Consider the following 24,090-nt stretch of genomic DNA (forward strand, 5'->3'; position numbering starts at 1 on the left):
CTGGCAAGCGGATCCCTGGGGTTTTTCTGGAGAAAAAACATAAATGGAAGCAAAATCTGATGGGTGCTGCTTGTCCCCTGGGAAAGGAGACACCCAACGCTTCCAGCATGCCCTTGCTGAGTGGTGGAGAAGGAAGATGTAGGATATTTGGATGTTCCAAAGCAGCTGCCCCCCTCACTGCTGTGCCATGGTCCAAAAACCAGTTTCCCAAACTTGTTTGGGCACAATGGCTACCCTGAGGTCTGGGCTGTGTGGGATGGAGCAGGCAGGGCTCTGCCAGCAGCAGGCAAGGTGTGTTGCCTCTCCAGATCTGCCTCCTCCCACCCCAGCATGGGGGACCTTGCACGTGGACCTTGTGCCCAGCAGGTGCCAGCAGCACCCTGGCACTCTGCAGCTGTGGAGCATCCTCAGCCACCACAAGCATCCCCTGTGTCCAGCAGGGACAAGGGACCAGGGTGCATCCCCTGGGGACAAGGCTGTAAATATTGGGGAAACTAACAGGGACGGGAGAAGGTGCCTATGGGGTCACGGTGGCACCCGGGGAGCCACGGGAATGTGCCTGCAGGAAGGTGGCCTGACAGCGAGGACCAGCTGGAGATGGTGGCATCACCCCAGGTCAGGTGGCCTCTCACACACGCTGCTTCATTTCAGGGAAACTGAGGCATGGGCTGGCTGGTGAGGTTTAGCAAGCCAGTGAGCTCGCTGGGTAGCCCCACTGTTGCCACAAGCTGACCCCACAGCAATGGGGTATGGCTTCTTGGGCAGCCCCAGCACACACCAGTCCAGCCCCAGCTCCAGCGTCTGAGGGCACTGGGAGCACTGCTGTTCACCCCATAGTACAGGGCCCAAAACAGGCATCAGGGCTACCTGGATGGAGGGACACGACTCCTGTCCCCTTGTAAGGGGTGGCACAGAGCAGCTGAAGCATAGGAGAGGAGCAGAACCAGGGTCAGGTGTCACCCCCGCTCCCCATCGCCACTTCCCAACCCTTGGCACTGCCTGGTTCGTGTGCCCTGGCCACACCACCTCATGGATGAATATTGGCCTCAGTCACCCAAGGGGACACCCTGATGGCACCCGTCACCTCCACCGCCCTGGGGCTGGCTCACCCTAGGGCTGTGGGTGGGCACCCAGAGCCCCCTACCCTGGGCAGGGCACCCTGTTGCACCTTCTCCTCATGGGGTGGTTGGGTGCCGCTGCTGCAGGATGGGATGCTAGGGGCAGAGCGCATCTCCCCCCAGCTGGCACAATGCTAGCCACTGCCTCCAGAGCCGAGAAGGAGCTTGGGAGAGCATCCTGCAGGCTGGGAGGGGATGAACTGGGGGTACAGGGTGAGCCAGGGGTGGAAAGGCCACTGATAAGGAACAATTCCAGAGCCAAGCCTTTGGGGATGCCAGCAGCAGCAGAAGACATGGGATGAGGAAAGCCTGATCCCAATCTGCAGCGCAAAGTTTCTTCAGGTGTGAGCAGGAGCTACTTTCCCAGCTCAGGAGCTCACACCAATTCCATTCTTCCCCTATAACAAGTATATTAAAATCTCTCAGAACTGGGATATCTCAGGGAATAAACACCAACAAACCTGTTTTGGAGCAGAGTGGTAAAAAAAAAAAAAAGTAACCAAAAGCCAGGAAACTCCCACACACGCAAAAACCACACATCGGATTTATCCTGGATGAGGAGGAAGGTGAGCAAAGTGCGAAGACTTTACAGACTGAACCGGGGGGACAGCTGGGGACACGAAAAGCCATTCCCGCTGGGAACAAGTGGGATTTCAGCCTGGGGATGAGCCCACAACAGCTCCACTCCCCGGGGTCAAGGTCTGGCTTTGAAGCTTCCTGCATCCCCCCAAGGAAAACCTGGTTCCCCTAGCTATCCAAAAGTGGGGACCCCTCTTCGTTTGCTGCCTTTTGAAGGATGGAGAATGAACAAAAGCAACGCTGGGAAGAAAGTGCTGGTCAGCAGGATGCCACTATCACCTCCAGAGTGGATCCGGAGCCTGTTTCCATCGCTGCCTCCATCCAGCCCCTCACCTCCGATCCCTGGGGACATCACAGGCTGACCACCACACGTTTCCGCAATCCCCCCTCATTTTCCTTGTCACGACAAGCACTGGCACGGTTGTGGGGGCAAGATGTAGGATGCTGATTCTCCGCTAACAAAACACGCAGCCAGGATAATTAATTGCAACCTTGTCAGTGCTGGTTTTAGCAGAAACCCCCCCAAATACCCCACGCGCTCCCTTTGCCTGCTCCTCTGTCAGCAGCCTGATGAAGATTGATTCACGGGCAGTGGCAAGCACAGCACCTAATTATTATGAAGACTGACAATCCTATTAAAATTAAACCTCTCCCTTCTCTCTGCCCCCAACATCCTGGCGTCCCCTGGCCGCGGGCAGACAGGTCCTGCTTGAAAGTGGGAGAGTTTACGAAGTGCTGGCAGCAGCTTCAAGTTTCCCTCTTGCCCCGAGATGGGGGACCAGCACCCCATGAAACATCCTCAGAGTTGCCAGGATGGGAAACTGCTGGCAGGAGTGAACTCGGAGGGATGAGATTGCAGTTGGAAACAAAGCTCACACCTGCTGGAGACGCATCCCCAGGCGCTGACAGCACAGGGAACTGGTTCACATCCATCTCCCCCAGCCGCAACTCCTACCAGTGCTGGATTGAGGCAAGGGAAGAGGGTGGCATTTTGTTCCTCCCTGATTATTATTTTTTCTTTTGTTGTTCTTTGGTTTTTGGTTTTTTTTTGGGTGGTACTGAAGCATCCCCAAGCTGGTCCCACAGCAAGGTCACCACCGCGACGGAGTGGGTAGCAGTGACAGCCAACATTTCGCACAAAGCACAACCCGGCATGCTGATGAGCACAAGACGGCCCCTCGCCTTACCAGCTGCAGGCAGCAGAATCCGACCAGCGTACATCTCCCATTGCATCTCCCCATGGTTTCCCAGCCGGAGCCTCGGATTTCCCCCACCGTGGCCTCGCGTCGCCGTCCTCCGGCCGCTCACCAGCCGCCCCTCAGCCAGCAAAGCCGCCGCCCGGGGAGCATCAACGGGGCACCAGCAACATGTCCTGCCCTCCAGCCTCCGGCCAGCTCCGCTACTTTCTCCCCAGCAGCCCTGCCGCCTCCCGCGCCCTGCCAGGTTAGCACAGAGGCGGGCTGGGCTCAGAAAGGGGCATCGCCCCCCTTCTCCGCCTCCCCCCTCCCGCAGCCCCGGTCCCCCCGACCCGCTACAGCCCCGGTCCCCGCTGCAGGGACCCCGGGGCCGCGCACACCTCGCCATCCATCCCCGGGGCGCGCAGGTTTGCGCGAAGCCCGCCCGGCCCTTCTATTGTCTCTGCGCACAGCCGCGCTCGGCGCCCCGGGGGCGGGCGGGGAGGAGGCGGCGGGTGGGGTCGGGGGCGCGCCGGGCAGGGCGGGCCGCGGCCGCCGGAACAAGGCGAGACGCGCTCCCGGCGGAGCCCGGCGGGCGGCGCGGCCGGGCGCGGGGAGGCGAGGCCGGGAACGTCGCGCCGCGCCGAGCCGTTGGCGGCTTCCGGGGGTGCCGGGTAGCGCGGTCCCCTCCCCGCAGCCAGCGGCAGGCGCGGCTGCTAGTCGCGCCCGCCTTTCCTTATCGTCAGTATTTGCCTTTTTAATAGCTGGTTTTTTTTCTGTATTCCCCCCGTCCTCTCCCCTCCGGAGCCAGGTGGGGCTGGGTTAAATCCCGGCGATTGCAAAGCGAAGGGCCGGTGAGCTGCTTCCCTCCCCCTTCCCTCGGCCCTGCGGCCCTTGGGTGGTGCCTGGACCCGCAGCACAGGGACCCCGCAGCCACCTCCTCAGGGGGGCACCCTGGGGGGACCGTGCTAGGGTAGCAGCTGGGTGTGCAGGGAGGGCAGATCGCTCCGCCCGGCGAGGAAGGCCCCCAGCTGCTCCCTGCAGAGCCCCGCTCCGCAGCCCAGCACCCAGCCAGCCGGCTCTGGGCGCCAGGGGCTCTAGGGCTGACGCCCAGCAGGTCTGGGCAAGGAGGCGGGTGCAAGCAGAGCAGGCAGGGTATGGCTCCCCGCCGCCATACACCCCGCTCGCCTTTGTTCTTTTTTCACTGCACACCTTCAGGGGGGATCGCGGAGTGCACATCTGTCCGGGAATAGCCGGGATGCTGCTTTTCCAGTGCTTTAGAAACCTCTTCCTAAAATGCCACCTTGCAGGACTTGGGGACAGTTTGCTGCTTCTCAGTTCTGTGATTTCTTAATCCTCAGCTGTGATTTTTGTAAGGAAGCATCTCCTAAAACAGCCCTCCGCACTCCCAGGTGTCAAGGCAGCTCTGTGCAGGGTCCAAGGGGCTGCAGCCTTACAGATGCATTTGTGCACAGCTGTCGCTCTAGCCATGGTCTAACCTGGCCCAGCCAGACCACACATCCCCGTGCACTGCTGGGACCAGCTGGGACCACACCTGGAGCTTTTCCTTCACCGTCAGGGGTGGGAATTTCTCTCCCTCCCAGCTGTTCTGTGCTCCCAGGAGTGTTTTGGGAGGCTGAAGGACGGGGCTTTGCAGAAACCACTTGGCTTCCATGAATGCAAAAACCATGCCACAAAAATCCTGTGGGTTCACCAAGTGATGCTCTGAACCAGGGGCCTGGGAGAAGTGGCTGAACCCAGACTGAGCCAGTGGGTGTTTGAAACACGGGGACCTCTGCATTTATACCACATTGTCTTAGGTCAGTGGTGAGCTGCAACCTCCACAAGCCCTGCTCACACCTACACCTTACCGTTGCAGGATGCCAAGGATCCCACCCGTGGACCAGGTCTCCCTGTGACACCACCACTGTGGGCTTGACTCCATCACCCCCAGCGCTCTGGGCTCCATCATCTCCAGGTCCTCACCCAGAGCCTGAGAGAGGTCCCATCACCCTCATCCCATGGGGAGGAGTGTCCCAGGCTCCTAAGGGTTGCCCGCATGCAGAAGTGGGGGGACCAGACCCATCTCCAGGATCGAGCTTGTGTGCTCCTCTGGGATTCAAGCACAGCAGAAACCTGGAGCAGAGGGACTGGTTTTACCCCATGGGCCAAAAAAGGCTGAGGGTCCAGTCACCTCACAGCATCTTCTTGGTAATAGCCAGGAAAATCCGCTCAGCTCAACCCTTCCTGTCAGCTCCAAAAAATACCAGAGAAAGGCAAAATGCCCTGGATATAAAATCGTGACAATCGATACAATGGCACAGAGATGCCAGGTGGAGTTATGCGAGGAATCAATTTTAAATTAAAAAAGGTCAATATAATGCGTCAAGGCTTCCCTAGAAGGCAAGGAGAGAACTTCATTTGTGAGCGGGTGGGCAATGAGCCCTATATTTTGTCTTTTTCTCTGCTTGTAAACCACCACCCTCCAGAGCCCACAATCCCTTTGCAAGAAAAAACTCGATGACCAAAATTACAGAGGAAATTTTAGGAAGAAGTTAAACCAGGGTCATGTTATTCATTCTTGGGGATGGGAGGGAGCTGGAAAGATATGTCTTTTGGTGTGCAGCCACAGCTGCCACCAAGCCCTGATGGGCCTCACTTTCCCCATTGCAATGGCGATGCTGGAGCCTCACCCCAAATCCTGCATCCCTGCCCTCCAAGAGCCTGGGTACGGCTCTCGCCTCCATCTCAGCCCTTTGGGATGGAATTGGGAGAGCAGCCATGTTCCCAGGGGCTCCCATGACAGGAGGGCACTGCAGAGGTCACCACCCATAGGGACTCCTCATGCCTGGCTTCTGCACAGTGGCAGGTGACCTCTCTGCTCAGCCAGGGGCTCTGGCAGTCCCCCGGCACCGGCAGTGTAGCAGAATCCAGCCCAGCCAAGCCCTCCATCCCTAGGGCAGGAGGAGCCAGGTGCGATCACTTCTCTACAATCAAAATCATCTCCTTCCACCAAAAAGATGTTTTAAGTAAAAAAATGCCTGCATCCTTATGCCAGAGAGATATCTCTGCCAAAGGGTATAAACAAAACACAATGAAATGGGGTGTTTTCACTGAAATGATATTTTTACGCAAAAGTGTCTATTTTTTGCTCAGAAAACTCATGCAGGGATCGGGTTTAAATTTTTTATTCCTTTTTTCCCCCCTCAAAAAGTTCTGGAGCAGAAAAAAATCACACCACCAGCAGCTTTTGCTCCTTTTCTCAGCTGAAGGCAGGGAAATCCCATGGAGAGCTGGGCCTCTGCCAGGACACCAGGACTTGGGACACTTGTATCTATCACCAGAATTATTCACTATTTCCAAATGGAGCCAAAAAAATAAAATACAACTCCCCAGGATGAGCATAAGAAATGCTCCCAAGCGCAGTCACGAGTAGTTATTTGGGGGAAGAGGAGACACAAAGCTGCTGTAGGGCAAGCCAGGCTGGGGATGCTGTTTGCTGCCTTAAAAAAGGCAAAACCAGGAGAAAAAAAGGGGGTTTTAGGTTAATAGAAGACACCCAGGGGACATTGCAGTTCTGCAGCCCTGAGCCCTGGCATTGGAGTTGGTTTTTTTTTTTTCCCCTTCTTTTCCTCATGGGCTCTTGGGGTTGAATTTTTTCACTTCTTTTGGGCTAAAACCATTGTCTAGGCTTGGTGATGATTCACAACATGAATTCTGGGGGCAAATTTATACTGAATCTCTCTGCCCAGGGATATGTCAGCCCAGGGGGGCTGCTGCGGACACAAAGCCAAGGGGGCTGGTGAGCATCTTTCACCCACTCAGGCAGTAATTAACAGTGCTAAGTCATCAGAACAAGACAAAACTATGATTTTTGGCATGTTTATTGGCAAAGAAATCTTTGAAGGGGCCTCATATATCTTGGTTATGGTGATGGGGAAAAGATATTTATTCTGATGCATTATGTAAATCAGTGCGGGGTAAACACATGCAAATCATTGGCACACATCCTGCATAATTTAAGCTGGTCGGGTAATTCCCCTTAATGGGGAGCAGGGATGGGGTGTGTGCTTAGTTCAGGTTAAATCCCTCCAGAGCCTGATGGGTGGCTGGATTTTGGCTGAAGAGCCACGATACACTCACCTTTGCTGCTCAAGAGATGAAGATCTCCAGGAATCATGCTAATTAGCCCCTAATTAACCAGTGGTTAAAAAGAGCAGCCCTGTCAGCATGAGGGAGAAGGTGACAAGGTGCAGCCTGGCACCTTGTGACAGGGCAGCTGGGCTGGAGCAGGTGGCTGGGATGGACATAGCTCCTCTGGGTTGTGCTGGGACAGAGCAGCTTGGGGACCAGGGACATCCTAGTCCCAGGGTGAAGGGTGCCCCAGGTTGGGGTCAGGAGTATTTCATCCCTGGGGTCATGGATGCCCTGGTGTCAAGGATGCCCCGGTGTCAAGGATGCCCCAGCCCTGAGGTGAGCCCTGGGGTCAAGGATGCTCCATCCCTGGGATGAGGGATGCTCTGTGTGATGGGAAGCCCAAATCTGGGCACCAGGTTTGTGCTAGGGGTGCCAGACTTCAGCCTACACCCAGCACCTCTTCTGCCAGCCTTGACCCTGAACCCATCCCTCCTCACTTCACTGGGGAACAGCCCCAAATCCCAGCGACTCAGAGCCCCAAAGGACACCTTGTGCCCCCCATGTGGGGCATCCTCCCCCCACCCAGCCCTGCAGGGGTCAAGGGAAGGGCCACAACAGAGCAAATCAAACCAAAGTGACTTCCCTGACCACCTCCAGCGATGCACACAAATCTATTTAATCAACTTATCCCCAATTTTAACATAATTAGCCATCAGCCTGCCAATCAATGTCAGCTCCCACAGATCACTGTTAATGGATCATTCTTCAGCTGGCTGTTATTATTGAATCTATATAGAAATTAAAATGCATTCACGCCATTCTTTCTCAGTTGTCATCTTATCTCTGTGTCTAGCGAAAAGTATGGCAGATTACAGAATCCATCATCATTTAGCCTTTGTAGCTCACAAAATTCATAATTAACAAAAAATTTCTATTCACTCGCTCATGTAATTTAATTAGTTTTCCATTAAATAGAGACTAAATATCACCTAATCCCCCAACAGAGCAAATAATTGTTTTCCATTCTTTTAGAAATTATCACTTGCTTATTGTAACTATCAAAATCCATTAGAAGCTTTGGAGCAGCAGTGGGAAAAGGTGGGAAAAGTGCTGGAGGAAGGACAGGGAGGTAATTAGAGGGTGTAGCAGGGCCAGGGCTGCCCTTGGCTGAGCTGGGGCCTCCCGGTGATGCCCCTGTTGCGCCCAGCATGGGGATTACCAGCACCCAGAGCAGGATCTGGCCCTCCACACCATGCTGAGGTGCTCTGGGTACCACATCTGCACCAGGCTGGGATCACTTGCTAATGCTGGAATTGCCAAATGATCAAGGACCAGGATGGGGATGAGGATAGGGACAGCCACATAGGACATGTCAGGGGATCACTGCCAGACCTCCAGTGTGCACCAAAAGGCTGGGAAGCAGCTGGCAGCCCCCCTGCCAAAGCAGCTCTAGCGCGCACACAGGCCGTTTATCTGCATCCTGGGAAAGATTTAATTTATAGTGGAAATCTCTCAAGCAAATACCTCCCTTGGAGGAATAAACCTGTTTAAGAAAACAATTTTCTCTGCACTCAGATTATGCCTTTAACGGTTTGCTGCTGCGATGCCCCAGAGCTGGCACGGCTCTAGCATGGGACAGGAGCCAAGAGGGGCCCGTGCTCACCCGGGTGCAGCTGGCAGCAGCCAGGAGCCGGGGGGTAGCCAGCCCCTGGGGCTGCCCCGCCCCAGATCCCCATGGGTGCTCTGCTGCCCAGCACAGGCATCGCCCTGTCCCCACAGCCTGGTGGCAGTGCTGGCCCTGGCAGTGTCAGTGAGGGGGTGTGTGGGTACATGTGTGTGCATGCATATGCATGTGTGCATAGGCTTGTGTATGCACACACATGCATGTGTGTGCTTGAGTGTGCACATATGTACATGCACATACAAGCAGGGTGCAGTCTCGCAGTACTCACCTTGTACAGCATTTGCAACAGTCCTGTGGCAGCCAGCCCTGCTGCAAGTGCCAGCTCCCCTTGGTGGGTGCCAGCCCTTCACGGTGAGTGCCTTGCTCTCCCGGCAGTCCCCATGGCCTGGCAGCAAGTGCAGGGGAAGTGTGAGCCCAGGGAATCGTGTCATAGAGCCGGCTGTGCTCACTGATGCCCAGTGGGGCTCTGCACAGCATTAAACCTGCTGAGCTCCAAGTACCACTCCAATAGCAAATTGCATTAAATCCATAAATCATCCCGATGGTGCCAGAGCTACAATCCACTGAACAGGCATCCCATTGTTGCAGGACTCTCCAGACTACCAAACTGCAACAAGGTCTGTTACCGTCTCATGCCAGCACACTCTTCATGCCAGTCCCTCTACTGCCATCTCACCCAGGACCCACTCTCCTCTCTCTTGCTTCTTCCTCAACTTCTCTCTCTTTATTGGCTCTCAACCACTTAACAGAACCAGCCACACCTGCACCTTGTCTACATCAGGCAACGCCCCTGAAGCCAACCCACAGCTGTATATTATCAATGCTAATTAACCCAGCTTCATTCCTCTACATCCCGTTAGGAGCAGGTAGGTGATTCTCCTAAATGAGCTTTCAGCTCTCCCCAGGGGCTGGGATGTTGGCACATGGTCCGATCTATCACCAAAGCAGCATGGTGGGTATTGATCCGGCCTTAATTGCAGACAGTAATTGGCAGCGGTAACTCAGAGCTGCCCCTGTCTGTGTCTCCCTCCTCACCCTCCACTTGGCACAGAATGTTTATTTGATCCACAAGTTCCCTGGCGCTGGGAAACAGAGATTTGTCTTGCAGCGCTGGGACGGGCACAAGGACCTGCCTGGGAAGCTGGGCTGGGGGCTCACTGCTGCTGTGAATTTGCCAGTGCTCAGGTGGCAGCAATGCATGCAGCATGGAGATGCCCTCAGAGCAAACCAATCGTCTGCCGTGGGCCTGGCTCGATCCGCCCGGCTGCTCCCTCAGGGCTGGGGGATTTAGCATTAATCCGGATCATTTCCCTGATCTGGGTCATGGCTCCACAGACATCCATGCCATTGTGATGGACGGGTGTCTGGGGGCAGAAGGGGTGACACCTGCTTGCCCCGGGTGGATGCGGATCCATCCAGCCCCCACTGCCCAATGCTGGAAGCTGCCAACTGCTGAGCATCCTGCATGGGACCCCCAGGCTCTGCGGGACCCCCAGGCACAGCAACCGCTGCCCAACAAAACCCTCCAGGACTCAGGCCAGGGGGAGAGAGGTGCCCCTCCTGCACTTCCCTGCAGGTTCCTGGGTTGGGAATTAGGAAAACAAAATAAACTAACCCTTTTTTAATTCTTTTAAACAAGCAAGATTCAGTGAACTGCAGGGTTATCATCCTGGCACTGTGGGCTCAGCCTCAGGAGTCACTCTTCCCTCTGACACCTGGACATATATTCAAATAGAACCATAAACCCTCGAGGACTGTGACAAGGTCTAATTAAGCACTAAATCCATGTGTTGGCACCCTCCTTGCCCAACAGCCCTCAGTGAGAGGATGGAGGCGCGGTGTGGGTCCCTGGGTCCAGGGCTGCAGCTCGGGTGGGTCCGGGGAGGTCGGTCCCCTGTTGTGCCCTCCTGGCTGGAGTCCCGGCTCTCACCTACATGTGTTTCAGGGCATGTTCTTGAATACTCTGCAGAGTTAAAAATAAATCTTTACCCTACCTTCAGCTCCCTCCACCTGCCTCTTCAGCGAAGGGTGATTTGTTTGTGTGCAGATACATTCATTCGCCGTGATCTGGCGATGATGGGCCTTCCCATGCCTGCGCCATTGCCACCCGGCTCCAGCCGTGCACGGTTCCCCCCACAGGGACAGATGCCATCGAGGGCAGTGGCACAGGGATAACCACAGAGTCCCAGGGCTGCAGCGGCCATTCCTGCTGCTCCTGCTGGGAGTTGGGGAATGACAGGAGGTGGATGTCAGCAGCCGACGGACCAGACCTGCTTCCCGTGAAGCTGATCTTCCCTGGATTTGAACTTGGAGCTCTGCTGAATCTCAGCATTCAGATCTGACCCTTGAATCCATCACCCCAGGGATGAAGAGTGTCCGTGTAGGAAGCTCATTTGGGGTCAATGGTTTCCCCAAGATTTAAACCCATCCGTGCTCTCCAGTTCACCCCTTCTTGCACCCAAAGTCACTCAGACTGCGATGATTTAGGAACCTGGAGCAGAGACCAGCTCTGCTCCAGCTCCAAGGGCTTCAAAGAGAAACAACTGTGGTGAGTAAGGTTGTGTGTCCCTGAGGGATGGGGCAGCCTGCAGCCAACTGCTGACCGAAGGACATAGCACTGGGACAGGAACCATCCCAGGTGACAGGGACCAGGGACAATGCCACACAGTACATGCCCAGGAGACACCTTGCCTCCCGGGGAACACGCAACCAATTTCCCTGCCTCCTTAAAAGCTGATGTGTCTGTTTTGGCGCCAGGAGTGGCATCCTCCAGTTTTTCTCTTCTGCCTACAGCAGGGAAATGAGGACAAGAAACGTTCTCAGGGGGACCCCACATTCCTTCCCTTTTCACTGCACAAAATTGCACCAGTTTCCCAGCTCTGAAATACCTGGTGGCTGCAGCAGGTTTGTCCTGGTCAAATGCTGCCAAGACTGTGCAGGACAGTCCTATGGCATGGTGCTGCTGGGGTGGGAGCACAACATGGCTGCTGTCCCAGCTGAACCGCAGCCCTCAAGAAGGCCCCTCTGGGATGGGGCAGAAAGGCAGTGAGGTGAGAAACGCCTGATACAACCTGAGCCAAGGCAGCAAATGGGGGGAAAAATGGGGAGGAAAAAAGGATGAAAACTGAGGTGGACACTGTCAGAAGAGAAATGCCACATGTGCTCCTCATGGCATGTTAATTAACATCAGACAACAGCTCATGGCACGGGAACCCCCCCTTGTATGTTCTCACACAGATGCGCTGAGGCTCAGCTCTGGGTCAAGGGCTTGATGCCGGTTTCAGCCTTAACCAAAAAAGCCAGTGCGGACTGTTCCCTGCCGGCCTAAACCCCAGGGCTGGGGTGCAGCAGCGTCAGCCAGGCAGAGGGACCATGGCTAGAGGGCAAGACCTAGCAGAAGCTGAGGTCCCCCCGAAGCTGAGGCAGGGTGCAGGCACCCTTGTGGGATCCCAGCACTCAGCCAGAGGTATATGAAGGACGGATCTAACCTGCTCGAGGACCTGCCACCAGGCCTGTTCCCCTACTGCTGAGCACCGAGAGCACTGTGCCTGCCACAGAAAACTCACTCTGCTTACAGAAGGGAGTTTTTAGCAAAGTTTGTAACAGAAGGCTGGATTTTACTCAAAACATGAAAATAGGATTCAGCAGTAGCCCAACAATTACTTTAAGTGTGGTCATTTTTATTGCCATCAACAAAAAGTAAAGCTGCTCTTCTGAAGATGAGTGCCCTTCCTCAGGGGTCTGTACTGGGGCCAGTGCTGTTTAACACTTCTGTCGGTGACACGGACAGCAGGACTGAGCGCGCCCTCAGCAGGTTTGCCGATGACACCAAGCTGTGTGGTGCAGCCGACATGCAGGAGGGGAGGGATGCCATCCAGGGATGATGGCTCTAGATGCTGGTCTCTGCAAACCTCATGAAGTTCCAAGGCCAAGTGCAGGGCCCTGCACGTGGGTGGGGGCAATCCCAAGCACGAGTACAGGCTGGGTGGAGAATGGATTGGGAGCAGCCCTGAGGAGGACTGAGGGGTGCTGGTGGATGAGAAGCTCAAATGTGCACTCACAGCCCAGAAAGCCAATTGTAGTCTTGGCTGCATCACCAGCAGCATGGCCAGCAGGTCGAGGGAGGTGACTGTCCCCCTCTACTTGGCTCTGGTGAGACCGCACCAACTAGTGCTGCATCCAGCTCTGGGGTCCCCAACATAAGGACACGGACCTGTTGGAGTGAGTCTAGAGGAGGCTGCGAAGATGACCAGGGGGCTGGAGCACCTCTGCTGTACAGACAGGCTGAGAGAGTGGGGGCTGTTCAGGAGAAGGGAAGGCTCCAGGGAGACCTTAGAGCAGCTTCCAGAACCTAAAGGGGCTGACAGGAAAGCTGGAGAAGGGCTTTGGGCAAGGGCCTGTAGCGTTGGGACAAGGAGGAATGGCTTTAAGCTGGAAGAGGGGAGATTTAGATGAGATACTAGGATAAATCCTTGCCCGTGAGGGTGGTCAGGCGCTGGCACAGGCTGCTCAGAGCAGCTGTGGCTGCCCCATCCCTGGCAGTGCCCAAGCCAGGTTGGACGGGGCTGGGAGCAACATGGGCTGGCTGGAGGTGTCCCTGCCCGGGGCAGGGGGCTGGAACCAGACGGTCTTTAAGGTCCCTTCCAACCCAAACCCTTCTGTGATTCTATGAAGGTAACATCTATGGTTTCCTCAGGTTACATACCAGTGAGGTCCTTGATTGAGAATTGTACAATAGAAAAATAAACCAGAACAATAAAAGCCAACCACACAGTTCTTGTAAAAAGCTATCTATTTCAGTTTTGACCATATAAAAAACAAGAAAAGAAAGCAGACAGGGAATATACAAGCCATGTGTGGACTTTAAACAAATGTTACCAATTTCACGTGATCTGGGTAAGGGTTTAATAGTTGGTAGTACAGCCAAAACCAAGTTCCTTTCAATTCCAAATTTTCCTTCCACCCCAAAGAAGGGTAGTGGTGGAAAAAAGCTGTACAGTGAGACCATGCAGACATTAAAGCCTGTGAGAGGGCAGCTTGTCACATCAAGCTGCTTCAACATTTTCCCAATGCCACAAGCATGAGGGGGGCTGGCACCGATGAGAAGCAAGTCAATTGACTTCTGTAAACCAAGGATCGTGAGGGCACGAATCCTATCATCTCCTTGTCAGCTCTACTGGATCTCCCCCATATACAGTCTTTTGTCGCTGGATGCGGAGAGTACTGAGGGAGGGAGACAGGAGGAAGGGAGGAATATGAAAATTAAACACAACAGTTTGAGACTTCCGCTAATGACACATCATTTGAATGGAACTTCTCATTTCACTTGCTGTAAGTGATCTAGAAAGCCAAATTTCATTTGCTCCCCAAAAACACTTCATGAAATTACTACTCTGACACCTAATCACACGCTGTGCATCGTGGCTGCCATTCCCCTGTCCCAAGGCAGGCATAACAGCATACTGCCTGTAATGTCTAAGCATTAAAATGGTAAAGTGAGGCGTATAAACATGCTGTTAACGCTCTCAAGCATTCTGAAGAGTTATTTTCATTGCGAGAAGTGTTCAGATTGCAAACTGGGCACTGCTGCCGGGACTGCATGCCGCTAGAGGGCACAGGCTGGCCAGGAAAGCCTCGTCAAGACATTATTATTTTATCAGAACAAGCAAAATGCAGCTGGCACCCAACTACAACACACCACTGAACCAGAAAAGGCTCTGTAGGCGATTCAAGACATAAGCATCAAAAGAAAGACCCAGAAGTGCAGCTCTTGACACTGACAATGGTTTCGTTTGAGTCCAGGAGAGATTTGGGGGATTTCTATGTAAACTTGCAGACTAGTGTCTGTCAACTCACTGTTCTGGCTCCCTGTGCACTCCTGTGCAGACGAGTATAGCAGTGCGGGCACAGTGATTTACAAGACTAACATTCCCATATGTTAATAGAAATCAATTGCATAACTCCCATGCAATGCCTGAATAGGTTTTTAATTTTTATTTTAAGCTGAGTGATTGATTCACAAATTGGAACTCAGTGGAGTACAACTGCAAACAATCTGCTCCAAACCAGAGAGGAGAGATCATGCTGCACTTCCAGCACAGTCTCCAATCTGAAGACAGGGCAATGAATAACTAAGGAACAAACCCGTAACTCACTGCTCTGCTGCACAGACTGTCATCCTCAGCACAACCAAGCTCTTGGCTTCACTTTGGGGTTGACTCTTGTTAATTTTTGACCGGAGCAATGCAGTGACCTGGCTGATGGTGCAAGTGTTTCCATAGAAACAAACAGCACCCTGCAGTCCTGCCTGGGCCACATGTTGCACCAAGAAACTGATGTGGAATTTGGGCTCAGTTAATGCACGGTGGTTAAAACCATTCTGAAAAAGCCACCATGAGCATTGTCTCACTCAGTGCTGATATGTGGTGCCATGTGCCAGATGTTCTAGGAATGGGGACAAAACCTGCTGCACAAAGAGCCTTCTTTGCCTCCTGTGGCTTTTGGGTAAGCTAAGAGACCCCAGGCTGGAGACATGTTCCCAGGTGATCACTGTCCTCATGCGATCACCAAATGTATGGTTATATCCCTGGTGTCCAAACCCAGGTACCCCAAAACCTTTTTGCACGGCCCTTGGGAAGTCTGGACAAGCCCAAGGCAGCAAGCAGCCAAGCCACGACTCACAGCCACCCAACAGGTAACCACCAGCCCAGACCACCGGCCACCCTGCTGCTGTATGGGTGCACCCCTCCAGGCAGAGCCCCCACACTCAGCCTAGGACCCCAGGGCACACCCAGCCCTACTCCTACCTATGGGAGAGGAGCAAGCAGGAGTCTGCTTCCCCTAAATTTGTCTGATACTTGGGGCTCTGGGCCACAGGCGATTTTGGGACAGTTTTCCAGAGGATCAGCAGTTCAGCCAGCCCTGAAACTATTTCCCCTGCTGACTTGAGATGGGGAGGACTTACTAATGGGTTCCTCTGGATGGAAAGCCAGTTCATTCACCGACCCAGCGTGGCCTGGCAGCTTGTACAAAATCCTCCTGGATGTGGTGTCCCAAACATAGACAAACCTACAAGAGAGCCATTGTGAGTGCACGCATTTGATAAAGGAAAGCAGCTGCCCCTCGCAGCAACAGCTTATTCTTGCAGCAGTTCATCACCTGGGCTGAAACAGATGCAGCACTTAGTGTGGATAAACAAGGAGCTTCTCAGGAGCAAAATACTGCACTGCCAAATCCAGAAGAGCAGAGGTCTGAGCAGGTAGGAGTCAACATGTCAATTCATGTCAAAAACCTCACCACTGTCACAGTACAGCAGCTCCATTTCACCCCTCATGGCACAGAGCTGGATTTGAAAGCATGAGGCTGTAGAGATTCTCAATGCAGCAGCAACATTGCTGCTAAGGCAGAAAATTAGCGTTGGGATTGGGGAGGAGGGTTCTCACCCTTACAAACACCTGCCTGCAAGCCCAGCGGTCACCCTTGGTTTGGGCTGACAAGGAGTGAGGAGCACAGGCACTCCCTCAGCCCCTGCTATGGTGTCATCCCCCATAGCCAAGTTTTATATCTGGATTTCTTCCTGCTGCACCATTAAAGTCATGATTCACTTCCCAGCGTTTATTAGAGGGCCGATCAGATTGTGCTGAGCCCTTTGATTAACCTCCTGCAGTCCTCGCCACAAGCTCACAGCGCTGACCAGGTCCTGCCTGAGCACCGCACCTTGGCTGAAGTCACCGGGATCCTTCAGGCAGGTCAGAAAGAAACCGCTGGCACCAGGCACAGATTAGCCCCCCAATTACTCTTATAAATGGCTTCAGAGAGTGGGGGAAATGGTGCCTTGCTGTAAATCACCCTGTACCTGAGATCACTGCTTGCCCCTCATGGGTGTTGACAGATACCTGCATGGTGCGGTGGCTGCACACAAGATCCAATGGGAAGCAGAGTGATGCTCTGATCCCAGTTATGGTAATCATCCATAGGAGTGAGTGGGATATTTTTTAATACATCTAAACAAGAAGAGCCCTGAGCAACATCCTACAACCCAGGCAAGGTGATGCTGCACCCCACCTGCACAGGAACACTGCATCTCTCCCTCCCAAACACAAAGGCCTGGTCACATGAAACAGCATTTGTTACAAGGTTCACAGCTCTGCAAAAATATCTGTGGCTGGAGAAAGCTGCCAGTTCTGGGCTACATTCACTCAGTCGTCTCATTTTGCTCTTTAGTGAGGTGACTGGCAGCTAAAACGTAATCTGCTGGGGCAAAAAAGAGAAGCAGCAGGGCAGTAATTGGCTGGGTTTGGCAGGAAGGGCGCTCTGCTGCCTGTATGCCCCATGGGCATCACTACAGCTATTTACAGGGGACTGTAGAGGGTGAGGGCACAGGGGACAGTCCGTAAAACACATGTAAAATCAATCTACTGCATCACACTCCTCCAAAGGAAGGTCACTGCAAATGTCCACTGTGCATCCCTATGTCTTGCCTGCATGAACTCAAACATGATAAGGATCATTAGCACTTTCATCAGCCCCACAAGCAGCCCAAGCTCTGAATACCATGGCCAGACTGTTTCAGGCTTATGCAATGCTACCCACAACAGGTTCCTCAGTTTCACCTGTTCCTTTCCATTTGTCAGGGCTTTGCAGACCAGACGAAGAAAAAGACTTGCTTGTACAACTAGCCTGCCTTTTAGTTGAAATAGAACTGAACTTCTCTTCCCCCCCAAAAAGCACTGAATCATTTATAACGCTGGCTAGACAGAAAGGACACTAGACACCAACACAGGGCAGATCCACTTTGGTAGGAGCATTAGTTTTTAGGCTGGTACTATTATTTGACTTAATTTCTTGATACACACAGGAGAAAATTCAAGCCTGCAAGTGAAGTCATGTTTGTTACTTAAAGCAGCATTTCTTCAAGAACAACTATTTTATATAGAATGCAAGAACTGTAGCAAATGCTTTCTCAAAGCACTCTGCTGTCATGTTTTTAATTTGGCATTGCAAAGCAGGCGAGCACTTTAAGTAGTTAGTTTTACTATAACCCTTCTGAAGGGCTCAACAGCAAAAAAAATATTCAGGTAACTGTCCCTCCAACATACACATGCACTCCATGTAATGCAGGAGAGAGTAATCACTATTTTGCACTCAGACAAATTAAACACTTGTTTAATCTTGCTGTGCTTTCCCAACAGATACTCCTTCTCAAAAAAAAAAAAAATATTAAAAGCTCAGAGATAAAGACAAGATTTGAGCTGCCCTGTCTAACCTGCCCCGGTACCTGGCTGCATGCTCTTCCACACAAATATCACAACAAAGCTGCTGTCAGGCCACAGAGCTACATCACCATCTGCAGAACTAACCTAATGGCCTAAGACGTCCAGCCACACTTCACTGCTGAACAGATCAGCCACAGCTTCGGCAGGCTAACACGCAGGCATTCCTCCACCACGTGCACCGCCGCTTCCGCCCAGCAAGATTGTGAAGGAGAGTCACATCTCAGTCGCTTGCTGTGACAGCTGGCCCCACTATATCTGGACAGTGGGAGCTAAAGTTCTCCCTATCCTCCATCAGAAACTCATTAATTTGCTGATTACTACTGCACCATGCCCTGGACTCTGGCCTGCAGGAATTTCTGTCTCAATGTCACTAAAGGGCATCTGGATTTGCTCCAGCAGAGGTTGGTATCCTTCATGGTGACCTTCAGTGTCTGGCACAGACCCTCTGCCAGCTTCCTCCCTCCACCCAGTTTGCTCCCCAGTTGCCTTAGTTTATACAATACCTCATTTAAAAGTCCAGTATGCACTAATTTAGTCAGATCTTTATTGCTTCTTACTCATTAATTAAGTAAAGATTAAGAATGATCCTTGGAACACCACTGGTGCCTCCTGCAAGCCACCACACAGCCATTTAACTGGTATTTGTGGCCATTATCAGTATAACCCCCACACTACACACACTTCCCCAGACTCCCTGCATCTCAAAGACTCTCACAAGCATCTGCCAGTATGACCACAAGGGACCTAGTCCACTGAACACCATGTTCCTGTCATATGCTGGTCCTGGATTTAGATCTCGTGTTGAACATAAGCAGTAATGTAGATCTCTAGGCAGTTCTTGACAATAAGAAAATTTTACAACTATATGGTGCTCCTCCACTGTCACTAAGGCAATATAAATGGCTGCTATTGTAATCAGGGAAGATAATGCTCACAGAAGACTACAGCAGAGGGTTGTCTGGGTCTTCACACCTCTATGCACAACTCTGAGTCTTCAGATTATGATCTAACTCATTCCAGGAGTGACTGCAAAATGGTTATGGATTCATAGTATCAGGAACGCAGTGGCAACTCACCTGTCAGCTGATCCCCCTGCAATTTTACTCCCATCTGGGGACCAAGAGCACCTCAGAAGATTCTAAAATAAAAAGAACGTGCACAGATCTATTTCCAAAGGAAGATTTAGTTTTCCCCTTTCTCTTGAATTAAAATCACCACGAGACTTTAAATATCACAAGCACCACTTTAATGATCTCCCTTCAGAAAATGAGATGGTAATTACAGATTTTATTTTACTGCTGGAAACATCCAGTGCCTTGTTATTTTACACAAAGTAGATAGTAAATGTAGAAAATACTTAATTTACAGCTAATTATAGCTGAACCGAGCAAAGAAATGTTGTTATTGTGGCTTTAATTGGAATCCCACTTTGTGCATTCATCTTTCTTTGAGTTCTTATTAAAGCCTTTCTGGTTTAGACTTGGATTTAAAAACAATTTACAGAAAAGTTAATAGCAGCAGCACTTTACAACAATCATGTTTTGGTCTACAGTACACTCACCTTTTCAAAATTATGTACGTTCCCCTGGAAAACCTTTACACATCTTTCTTTAGGGGCAAACGGTCGCACATCCCAGATGCGGACTGCAACAGAGAGCTCACAGTAATTAGTTGAAGATGGCAGAGGCATGGGGGCAAGGTCAGATTCTGGAAACATTCCTTTTCCCAAGACATGTTGCTAATGAGCAAAGACCTGGTCATGCTCCTTGTCTCTTCATGCCTAGGTTTCCAAGCAAAAGGAAACCAGTAGCGTTCCCTGCAGAAAGCTTTGATTTGAAAGGTCATATGCAGAAATTTATACATACATCAAGACCACTGCCACAGGAGGGGGAAAATCCAAAACTACTACACAAACAAACCACCATCTCCTTACATGAGCATTTGTTTTATTCTAACACACTCTGTGACCACGATTCTAATCAGCTCAGCTTTGCTGAGCAACCTCACACAGGAGACAGGCAGTTTGGAAACTGTGCTGTCATTCCCTGCTGTGGGGAAACAGCCAAACTGCCCTGACAAAAGCCAGACCAAGACTACATTCAACTGTCTGTACAAGTAACATGTGCCATAGCTTGTGTCCTCACTGCCATTTGGGAGATGTGACAAACTCTTCTGATGCAGCTGCTCCCTCCCTGCAAAGGACATGACCATCACTGGTGTAAAAAGAATTCAAGCTTTATCTCTGGAGCCAAGCTCTCTTCAGCCTACCCCTACCTCTGGCTCTTTGTTTTTCTACATCAATTTGTTCCTTCCTAAATGCCATGCAAAGCCAGCATAACAGAGTACTGCCCGACAGCTGTGCTGTCACACCAGGTAGGACGCACCTGTGTTGTCCATTGCGTTGGAGAGCAGGTAGGAGCCTTCTGAACTCAGACTGAGGCCTGTCACTGAGTCCGCATGTCCTCTCATCGTGTAAGTGAGCTTGTTCTGGCGAAGATCCCACACCTTTCAGACACAACATTGTGGTTTAAAAAAAGACAGCCAAGACCGATGGAACTGCTGTTTCCAGAGCATTTCACATGGCTACTGATCAGTCAGCTGTGGCATCAGCTTTTGATTCCAGTCGGTGGGGTCTGAATGGCTAAAATACAAAGCTAAAATTTTATGTGTGTTGTAGGAAAAATGGAATTTACCCCCTAGAAGACTTCTAACTGAACGTGTTCAACCACCAAGAAGTTAAATGCCAGCAGCTCCATGCATGCAGGAATCCCTCTCTATCTGGCTATAGCTCCCCCAGCTCCCAAATTCCACTGACTGATGGCACAGAGCAGCAGTTGTCCAGTCCCCAAAATTTCATGCTGTTCTTCCCCAAAGAGGGGCAGTCTGAACAGATCTCATGTCAGGGCTACACTTAGCAATGGCTTTCTGATAAGCACATGCTCCCCACGCATAGGTAAGGCTGGAGCCTGAGGCTAGGACAGTAAGGCAGACTGAACCGTACAGCTATCAGGAGAATCTAAGTTACCAGCTGAATGAAACATTGAGCTCACTCTCAAATAAGAACTTTCCACACTAGCAGGTGACAAAATAAGTTGCAAACTGAAGCAGAGGGCAGAGAGTGTGGATGTGACACCACATTTTATTTAGTTTACCTCATACACAGCTCTAGAGCCTCTGGGACAGGCACAGGGTGCCAGAAGAGCCAGCATACCATATCGGCTCCAGTGGGTGACAGCAGTGCTGGGATGCCTGGCCAGGAATGCTAGGGCTGTCCAGGCCAGGGTGTCACATGGCAAACAGCCCCAGAGTTAACTCCCTCAGTTTATTGGCCCTGTATCAATAGCAAGGTTGGACACTGTGGGTCCATGTGGTTCTTGTGACTGTAAAATTAACCAGCAGGCTTCCACATTTGTCCTTGACTAATGGAAGATGTGACAGGATGGAAAAGGTGTGCACAGTTGGAAAAGCAGACGAGGACACAGGCGTCCTACCTTAATATCGTTGTCGATGCCTCCAGATATGATCTGATCACTGGTGTCATTGAAAGTTACAGCCAAGACCTGGTATGTGTTCTGAAACGTCTGGACGGCAGCTTTTTTCCTAATATCCCACAGCTGAAAGACATGGCAATTGTAAAAGTTGTATATGAATATATTAACGACAAAATAATAACAAGCTGCACAGATACTTGGCAGAGACTCAGACTGCTCTCCTGAAATTCCTTCTTTTAGATTTCAAGAGATGTCTATAAAAACCATAATAAAAGTCTGGTGTTGTTGGAGCACAGGAACGCAGGGGACGGAAGAAGGGGCTACGGTGCAAAATTTCAGTAATGGCTCACCTTTCTCATGCTTTGTTAATGCACATCAGCAGAAAAAGTACAAATGAGCAGATTAATCTTCTTAACCCCCCCTCCCAAATAATTACAGAAAAAAAGAGCAGTCAAATTTAATTTCAATTTTTTTATTTCTACAAAGTTATTAGATAATAAAATTATAAGAGTAATGAAAGGCTGAATTCAGCCCACTTAAATGGGAAGACCCCAAAAATTCTTTCAGAGATCCTATTTTACTCTCATTCCAGACTATCTCCTTAGAAAATATACTGACCTTCACTGTTCCATCATCACTGCCTGTACAGACAAGCTGGGGTCCACGTCTTGCTGGGTAACAGGAGTTAACGAATGAGGTATGGCCCTTCAGTCTTTTCACTCTCTCTCCAGTCTCACTGTCCCACACAGCCACTGTTTTGTCTGTGGATGCTGAGAAGAGCATGCTGCGAGGAAAAATTGCCGTGAGGATCTCAATTTTGGAAGCACTTCTCCCTCCCACCTTTTTTATTCTCAAGTTCTGTGATCAAAGCTGGACACATTCAGTGGAAACATGCCATGAAGAAGAATCTCTCCCATACACCAAGACGGTGTTTCAGAGGAGGCTGACTGACAGTGGGGCAGCTACACAAGGCACTCACATTAACCCCCACATCTAGATACATATAGATTGGTTTTCCACCTCCTTGAACACTATTTAGGACAGGAAGGAAAGCTCAGTGGCAATAGCTCAGCTGCAATAGCAGAACAGCCTTCTAATTTAACAAATATCTCACTTGTTTTATTTCCTTTCCCAGTGTTTTCCATATGACCGCCACCAACTTTCCCCCTGTTCCTCAAGAATGACATCAAGGGCACTGTGGGTCACAGGTGACTCCAGATCCTTGGTGCAAGCTCAAGCAGGCACCGCTCCTTATCTGGGAAAGCCACACTATGAGCATTCACCATACACAGACCAACCAGGGGCAACGATGAGACACTCTGCAGGACTCTGGCCAGCAGAAAGCACCTTCCTACAGAAAGAGCTGGGCCTGAGGCCAAAAGACAACTGCACACCACTTACCTGCCGTCTGTGTTATAGTGCAGCTCCATAACCGCCCCGCTATGTCCCTTCAGGGTGGCATAGTTATCGCAGTCCCCGTAGACATTCCACAACACTGGGGGAAAGGAAGGGACAGGTAAGCACAGGAACCTGCTGTGGATGGAACCACTCTCCGGGCATTCAGCAAAACAAACTATGTACCATCACCACTACTGTCCCCAATCCAGGATGATATGTAGCAATAAAGAGCAAATCACGTGAGCTCTGGAAGGACAGACAGTTGATTTGAACTGATTTCTGGGTTTATATCAAGGTGAATTTCTTAAGAAAAGTAATGATCTTCACCTCTGCAACCCAAAGCATTAGCGTTTGCATTGCTGAAGTCAAATGCAGACCGATGAGGGACGGGCGAACACAGTTCTGTGACCAGCAAGGTGTGTTACCAGCCCCACTTGAGGAAGGGCCTAAACCAGCTGGCAGTGACAGCTGCCAAAGAAGCTGGAAAAAGTTTCTTTCACCCTTGCTGGTAATACACTTCATGCTCAGGACCCATCACAGCACAATGGCCTGAAATCATATGAGCTGCAGCCCTGCAAAGCGCTGGCTGGGACAGCAGTGCCTGGTACTCACAGATGAGCCTGTCGAAGCCAGCGGAGGCAAGGGTGTTGCCGTTGGGGTGGAACTTGCAGCAGTACACCTCTCCTTCGTGGCCCGAGAGCAGCATGATGGGGGCCTGCAGGGACGAGCAGCGTGGCGGGCCCTGCCAGAGGCAACGGGAGAGCCGGGTGAGGGGACCAAAAGGCACAACCCTGAAGCATGCCCGGCCCACTAACCGCCCACAGGCCTTCCCACAGCCTGCCCCACGGGCCATCCCACACCCCCGCCATCCCCTTGTGGGCCATTCCCCCTCCCCAAACCCCGGCGGCCCCGCACGGGCCTGCCCTCCGCCATACCGCCTGCAGCAGGGCCCCGGGGGGAGGCTGCCCCCCGCCTCCCGCGCCCGGCGCCCCCGGCAGCTCATGGCGGGGCCGCTTGGCCGCAGTGGGCACAAGCGGGAGGTCGGGGCCAGGGGCGGCGCCGGGGGCTGGAGCGGGGCCGGGGCCGCCACCCGGCACTTTCCGCTTGTGCTGCTCGATCATCACCGCCGGCCGCGCGCGCCCGTCCACTCCCCTATTGGCCGGCCGCGCCGCGTCCTGCCGCGCCAGTGGCAGAGCGCGGCCGGACAGCCCGCCCCTCTCCGCCTCACTTCCG

The 24,090-nt window shown here is 52.1% G+C and overlaps 2 protein-coding genes across 3 annotated transcripts in view; both read right to left on the minus strand.

Annotated features, from left to right (window-relative positions):
- Nucleotides 1–3,207, minus strand: part of NKAIN1 (sodium/potassium transporting ATPase interacting 1) — a 40,181-nt gene extending 36,974 nt beyond the window's left edge. Inside the window, exon 1 of the mRNA XM_040588746.1 lies at nucleotides 2,885–3,207. Within this exon, the coding sequence (XP_040444680.1) occupies nucleotides 2,885–2,938 (54 nt within the window). The 5' untranslated portion in view covers nucleotides 2,939–3,207. The remainder of the gene's footprint in view (nucleotides 1–2,884) is intronic.
- A 10,260-nt stretch (nucleotides 3,208–13,467) lies between these two features.
- On the minus strand, nucleotides 13,468–24,018 carry SNRNP40 (small nuclear ribonucleoprotein U5 subunit 40). 2 transcript variants are annotated; one of them, XM_040586322.1, is made up of 10 exons: nucleotides 23,793–24,014; nucleotides 23,470–23,599; nucleotides 22,861–22,954; nucleotides 22,078–22,243; nucleotides 21,460–21,582; nucleotides 20,353–20,473; nucleotides 19,530–19,612; nucleotides 19,045–19,106; nucleotides 15,658–15,761; nucleotides 13,468–13,916 (listed from the first exon to the last, which is right to left on the minus strand). In XM_040586322.1, exons 1-10 carry the CDS (start codon nucleotides 23,976–23,978, stop codon nucleotides 13,867–13,869), a joined length of 1,119 nt encoding a protein of 372 aa, XP_040442256.1. In that variant the 5' UTR covers nucleotides 23,979–24,014; the 3' UTR covers nucleotides 13,468–13,866. The 2 variants fall into 2 exon arrangements, 1 of the variants encoding a protein (XP_040442256.1); XR_005826820.1 differs by lacking the exon at nucleotides 13,468–13,916 and adding an exon at nucleotides 15,852–16,087 and having other exon boundaries at nucleotides 15,671–15,761; nucleotides 23,793–24,018.
- Between the last annotated feature and the right edge of the window lie 72 nt (nucleotides 24,019–24,090).

The sequence above is a fragment of the Falco naumanni genome, chromosome 3, assembly GCF_017639655.2.
Source record: "Falco naumanni isolate bFalNau1 chromosome 3, bFalNau1.pat, whole genome shotgun sequence".
In the NCBI taxonomy this organism is placed as follows: domain Eukaryota; kingdom Metazoa; phylum Chordata; class Aves; order Falconiformes; family Falconidae; genus Falco; species Falco naumanni.